General features: G+C 49.7%; 1 protein-coding gene across 1 annotated transcript in view; it reads left to right on the plus strand.

The window, feature by feature from the left end:
• The window catches only part of PDGFRB (platelet derived growth factor receptor beta), a 35,281-nt gene extending 32,019 nt beyond the window's left edge, over positions 1-3,262 (plus strand). The window contains exons 22-23 of the mRNA XM_049771801.1: positions 332-564; positions 1,744-3,262. Coding sequence (XP_049627758.1) covers positions 332-564; positions 1,744-1,921 — 411 coding nt within the window. The 3' untranslated portion in view covers positions 1,922-3,262. The remainder of the gene's footprint in view (positions 1-331; positions 565-1,743) is intronic.
• Positions 3,263-7,056: the final 3,794 nt, after the last annotated feature.

Genomic DNA, 7,056 nt, shown 5'->3' on the forward strand with positions numbered 1-7,056 from the left:
TGACTGCACCAACCCGGACCCAGCCGTTCTCTCCCCTGGTCCTCCTACCACAAGCGGTTATGGCACATGACCACCAAGGGGAAACTGAGGCCCCACTAAAGAGTTCTGTGGCAAGATAAGTGCCCACACTCACTCTAAGGTGAAGAACTTGGGGTTGTGGGTCTGCTCAGACTCCTCTTCCCTGGATGGTCCTGTGCTCAGCTCACCTTGTCTGTGCAATGGTAGAACTGGTGGTGGTGGGCAGCATGACTTGGGAAGCTCTGCAGTGTCTGGGCTCCTATTGGCTACTTCCACAGTCCTGACCACATCTGCTCCTTGCTTCTCCCTGTAGAAGTACCAGCAGGTGGATGAGGAGTTCCTGAGGAGCGACCACCCAGCCATACTTCGCTCCCAAGCTCGTTTGCCTGTTTTTCCCGGACTTCGATCCCCACTGGACACCAGTTCTGTGCTGTACACTGCGGTGCAGCCCAACGAGGGTGACAACAACTATATCATCCCGCTGCCTGACCCTAAGCCTGATGTTGCTGAGGAGGGGCCCCCGGAGGGCTCCCCCAGCCTTGCCAGGTAGCTTCTGTACAATAGTGTGCTTAGATGTATGTGCATGTGATGTGTGCATGATGTGTGTGGTGCAAGTGATGTGCACGTGATGTGCCTGGTGTGTGCACATGGTGGGTGCATGGTATGCATATGTGTGCAGATGCTCATGATGATGTACATGCACCTGAGTGTGGTTTCCGTGTGTGTGTACGCATGTATGTCTATAGCTTGCCAATGAAATGACCTATGTACACTTTCCTGCAGTGAAAACAAGAGGCCAGCTCTCCCTTGACCTTTGATGACCTGGGTATTATTTGCAATCTGTTTCCTCTAGAGAAGCTTCCATCGGCCATTTCCTGTCTCCCCTCCCTTGTCCTAGCTAGCCCTAAGGAGAAGAAACCCACTTAGCACTTCCAGCACCCCATGAGTTATACTGGGGTCATTACAGAGCACCATGCTTGGGCCCCAGGAAGCCTGGCATGGCTGTGGCTGGCGGGCATGCCTACAGGCCCTCAGGGCTTAATTCAGGCTGCAAAGAAGATGAAACAGGGAGAGAGGCCATATAGGAGGTCCTTGGAGAAAGACTTAGCTGCTGCCTGGACCTTATATTAGGGCAGAATCCCCTAATCCTCGTGGAGAGAATGGTTACCCACAGGCCAATCCTACTCCCCCAAATACTGCAGTTCCAAGAATGGGCTGTGAGAGGAGGCCCAGGCTGAATTCTGCTCTAGCTTTGTGCCTGGCAGCGGTGAGATCCAGTCATCACTGACTCTAGGCCTGTTTTCTGGTGTGTACTACCAGCAGCCTGAGAATTTAGAAGGCCTCTTGCCCATGTAAAAAGCAAAAGTTCCCAAGCTTCAGGAGCTGGCATGGAAAGGATTGTATGCAGTTGCCACTCTCACCCTCTTGTTGTAAACAGTAAGAGCACGACTATGGGGAGGTTGTGCTTTCAAGAGCTGCCAAGGAGTGAGGAAAGAGCTTTGGAGCCAACTTGATCTGTTCAGAATGCAGCTCCTCTGCTTACCTGCTGGGTGCTGCCTGTCAGTGGCAGGCTAAGAGCTGCCCCTTCAGGTGGTGCCTGCCTGATAGACTCCCTGGCTTTAGAGAGTCAGTGATGCGGGGAATATGGTGCAGGGTCCACAGGAACATCACTCCTGTTTTACTGGGGCTTCTGCCTAGCCTCTCACACTTGCCTCCTCCATCTAGCTCTACCCTGAATGAAGTCAACACATCCTCGACCATCTCCTGTGACAGCCCTCTAGATCCCCAAGAGGAACCGGAGCTGGAGCCCCAGCAACATGGAGAGCCTGAGTCACAGCCAGAGCAGCACTTGGAGGCCAGCTGCCCAGCACAGCAGGCTGAGGTGGAAGACAGCTTCCTGTAGCGGCTGGTCCCCACCCTACCCTCCCTCAACTCCCCCTCTACCTTCCAGCTACTCTTGGCCTGGCCTGGCCTCAAAGTCCTAGCTTTCCATCAGCTCTCCCCCTCCTGGGAAACCTCAATCATATCACAGCCAAACTCCTGGAGCTGACATTGGAGATGACAGAGCTGCCGGGGCCATCAACAGTCTTCTGTTGCTGAAGAGGCTATGTGATTCTAAGCCAGGTTTCTCCCAGGACTGTTCTTCCATATGTAAGATGGGAACATTGAGGTTCCTGACAGATTTAAATCCTTGGGAAGATGGTACAGGAGCTTTCATCTGCTCATCCTCGATCCCTCAGAGGATTGCAGTTCTTCTTCACACTTTCATCCACCCAGGAGCTGGGAAGGCACCCCGGCCTTCCCAGTGAAGCTGGGGTCTGACAATTCTATCATGCTCAGAAGCCACTTGCCCTGGATTTCAGTCTCTTCTTTCTCAGGCCCAGGCTGGTCTGGGCCCTCCTTGTTTAACTCTGCAGGTAACTAAGCAAGCACAGAACTTACTTCAGGCCCCGGCCAAAAGTGCTTGGGCCTCACCTTGCCTTAAAAGTGCCCGTGATCTTATTTTCTTGGCTCTGGAGTTCCAGGCCATTCTCATCACTGCCAGTCTTACACCACCACTAGGGGCTGCAGGATCAGTGATACACATTGCAAGAGGTGGTCACAGTGTGGATCAATATGCACAATGGACCCTCTGAGAGAATCTCTCTCATTCTAGGCCTTTTTTGTTGTTGCAAAATGAGCAAGGTGAGCTCACTGACTTAAGTTAGAGCTCTGCAGTCCTAACATTCTAGAATGTTCCAAGACATGTCCATTTGCTCAGATGACCAAACAGCCCAAACTTTGTTCTGGGGGATCAGCTGGAGTCTGGAAAGATGCCACGCCATAAGTCACACTCTAGAGATTTGAGAACTATGCCACTTTCCCAGGCTCTGCAAAAGTCCCAGAACACCAGCTGCCTGGACCTTGACTTGAGGTGATAACCGGTGTCCTAGAAAGCCCCTACAGCTGCCCTAGGTCATGGGAAACACTGACCTCTTCATCACTCACTATGACCTCTCAAGCATTCTTGGGCCAAGTAAATGGTGTGTGATGAGCAGAGCAGCTGGCCACACTCTCTGTCGGATCTGGACTACAGACACCTCAGACAGTGTAGGTCCTCAAGGATCTCTTAAAAGGACATGAAGCTGTGGATGGGAAACCAGAGGAAGGGATACTAGACTTGAATCCTGAGTGCCTGTGAGGCAGTATTCATAAGTGTCACTTCCTCTCTGGCCAGGCCTGTTCACCTGAGTCTTAGCTGGCCAAACCCAGCCAGCTGGCAAATAGACCCAAACCATGGGTGGAGGAGGCAGCAGATGCCTGCCTGGGACTCACTCCTGGGGTGGCAGAGCTCTCTGCGGTACCAAAGATGTAATCAACTAGATTTCTCATTTTAATTCTCATAGTAACTCAAGTTTATACCACAGAAGTGCTATTTTGTATGCTGTCATTTTTCCTGCTTGTATACTTTTTTAAAGGAGAATTTTAATAAACATGGTGCTTATCACTTGCAACTCGATGGTCTCTTAGGGGTTTGGCAGAAGGGGAAGGGATGGGCCCACCTCAAACACCGAGTCGTCATATGACTCCCTCAGCCCCGAGTCTCTTCTTCATGTGTACAAAGAGGTTTACATGAACAGACACAGATACATGCCTTGCTAGTTTCTGGGCATTCTAGATCTGAGCTTAGTCCCCCAAGTTGTAAAAGAAGGAAGGTGCCTTTGGCTCAGTGGGCCCAGGGCCAGACCAGAGCTTTTGTAGGAGTTTAGCCCCTGCTGACCCCACTCCACCCCATCATGTGCTTAGGCTTTGACTATTAAGCCCTGGCATTACCCTTTCCTGGCTTCCACCAATGAGACAGACAGGCTGGCATAGTGGGAGAGTAGACTCCAGACTGCAGAGTCGGTGAGTGATGGTGGGGCCCCATGAGGTGAGAGATGGGCCCACGAGGCAGTCAGAGAGTGGAGAGAGGGGAGGAGAGGAGGCAAAGTACTCAGAAGAAGAGGACCAAGGAGATGTGATGAGAGTGAAGCCAGGGGAGGGCAGGAGGCACAGCTGAAGTTCTGAGAGTATCTCACCAAGCTGTACAGAGAGGTGCGAGCTGGTAAAGCCCAGTTTTTTCAGTGATGTGATCTGGCATAAGCATGGGTCCTGGTTCTGGCTGTTCTAGCTCTGATTTCCACTGCCTACCTAAGGTCCCAAGTCCCTGGCAGCAGGCGGGACAGTGAGCAGCTGGGGCACGGGGTGAGCTCTATGACCCCTGAGTACTATGTGCTAGTTCTGGATTCGGACTTCCTGATCTTCCCCTGAGCTTCTCAGGAGGGTTCCTGGGGTTTATATAAGTTTCATTCAGCAAAAGACTCAACGTTTCATTTTATTAATTTTCTTTTCAGATTGAGGGTGGGGGTTAAACCACACTAGTGGTACTAAAGGCTTATTCCTGGATCTGTACTCAGAAGGCTGTATGTAGTTCAAGTGATCAAACCAGGTAGAAAAAATGCAAGTGCCCAACCTGCTGCACTCTGAAATCTGACACAGTGCCAGTGCGCCCACCCTTGCTCTGCATGTTGGAAAGGAATCATCTCAGTATGTTTCTAGGGTCAGGTGTGACTTCCTCAGATTTTGTTTCAGGGCTTTTGGCTTTTTGGGAGAGGAGAGAAGGGCTCCGATTCATAGATAAAGACCATCAGGGTCTTTATCAAACAGCCCATCTGCCTGGGGTCCCCATTTTAGAAAAGGCCCATTATTGTGATGCCTTCTTTCCAGGCGGTGGGGGATGAATCAGCTAGTGCACAGATCTGCTCTTTAGAGAACTGCCCACATTCCAGATGGGGATTTTCCCAGCTTCAGAGTAAAGCATCACATGATGTTCAGGAAACCCAACTCTCTTCACTTTAGGATGTTCCTCAGACCACAGCAGGCCTCAGTTTCCCTTGGAATGATTGAAGTTGATGAGGCCCCAAGGAGAGAAAGCTGCAGTGCTGGGGACCTCAAAACTGAATAGCATCAGGGCTCCACATTACCCCCCCCCCGCCCCCCCCCCCCCCCCCCCCCGCCATCTCTAACAACCCTGTGGGGAAGCCAGCTCCACAGGGTTTTGGAAATGATCTATCCCAGGTCAATGGAGGTGCTGCAGAGCTTGGCTGGGCCTGCTCACTGCCTAATCAGGGGTGAAATTATGGGTTTGTGTGGTTACAGAGGTGTCCCAGACCTCTTCGATGCTGTGTACACTAGAGGAGAACAAAATGTGCTGGGGAAAGGAAGAAGCTGGCAGAAGAGCACACACATGACTGGGTGAGAACAGTGAGAAAGTTTGTAGGAGTTACAAACCCCTACAAACCCAATCCAGATGGGCCAGTAACCAGGGCTGTCTCTGGGAGCCATCTTCCAATTTCACCACTCAGCAGCCTGAGGGAATTAATGAGCTAGAATTTTCCTCCCAGACAGATGAGCCACTCACACCCTACAATTTCTCCACTACCCTATTCACTGTTAGTGTCCTGGTTCCTGGAAAAAGAGGGAGGGAATACCAGCACCTCAGATTCCTCAGCCTGACCTGAAGCTAAGGATATTTCACGACCTCCACCAAGAAATGCCTTTCTTCGATTTAAGACACTGTTTCTCAAAGGACTTTTGATCTCTTATATTGATTAATTTCAGAGTAATTAAAAAAGACTTGTATAAAATGATTCCTGGATTCAGTTGGTATGAAAATTATTCATATCACCAGTCCCCTTTGCCTCAGGGTCCCATAGCTTCTGCTGTTTTGGACAAAAGGAAACGAAGAAAATTGAACTTTTATTTTCTTTGTGCATTTTGGGCCATGCCTAGTAGTACTCGGGGAAGACCCTCGATAGAACTTTGGGGATCCATATGGAGTTCTGGGAATTTAGCCTGGGTTAGCTGCATTGCGAGGTAAGAGCCATACTTGTATGATCACTCTGGTCCTGAAAAAAAATTTTTGAAGCCTAAAAAACACTTTAAACTTTATTATATTCATTAAATTATATACTACTCAGGGGCCGGGCGGTGGCGCTGGAGGTAAGGTGCCTGCCTTGCCTGCACTAGCCTAGGACGGACCGCGGTTCGATCCCCCGGCGTCCCATATGGTCCCCCAAGAAGCCAGGAGCAACTTCTGAGCGCATAGCCAGGAGTAACCCCTGAGCGTCACAGGGTGTGGCCCCCCCAAAAAAAATTATATACTACTCAGCCAAGGAAATAGTACAGGATATAAGACTGTCTTGCATGTAGCCAAATTCAGTTTAAATAATTCCCAGGACCCCTTATGGTTCCTTAAGCCTCACCAGAAGTGATCCCTGAGCATAGAACCAAGAGCAAGACTTGTCCCCAGGAATCAGAGGGCAGAAAAGACTGGATGTAGCCAAGCACACAGATACATACATACATACACACACACACATACACAGACATGCTCACACAGAGATACACACACACACACACAAACAGTAAAATAAATATTCCTAGACTAAGTTGTTGAGTAGTGAGAATAAAAATTTTAATTTTATAGGACTCTAAAGGTCCTTTGAAATTTTTTCATTTCAGGTTTGAAGTTTTGATGCTTCCAGATAATATTAAAAATAAAATATACAAAAACACAGTACTAAGAAAATCACATGTAAAGTAGAGACAAAGTGGTAGAGACAAATTGCTTGAGCCCTGACTGGGTAATAGAGGCTGGAATCTGAAGATGGGGTGTTCAGGTGAGCAGGTAGAAATGGAGGCTTCAGGGGCTGGAGAGATAGCATGGAGGTAAGGCATTTGTCTTGAATGCAGAAGGCAGTGGTTTGAATACTGGCATCCCATATGGTTCCTCGAGCCTGCCAGGAGTGATTTCTGAGAGTAGAGCCAGGATTAACCCCTGAGTGCTGCCGGGTGTGACCCCCCTCCCCCCCAAAAAAAAAGAAGTGGGGATTTTTAGAGGAATCCAAGGGGCAGAAAGTTTCCCCCAATGAGATGTATTCCCAGTCATGAACCCCATTTCCCAGCCATGTGGGCTTGTATGCTCATCGTTTTAGTCAGTACATCACAGTGACTCAT

Source organism: Suncus etruscus, chromosome 4 (genome assembly GCF_024139225.1).
Source record: "Suncus etruscus isolate mSunEtr1 chromosome 4, mSunEtr1.pri.cur, whole genome shotgun sequence".
Lineage (NCBI taxonomy): Eukaryota > Metazoa > Chordata > Mammalia > Eulipotyphla > Soricidae > Suncus > Suncus etruscus.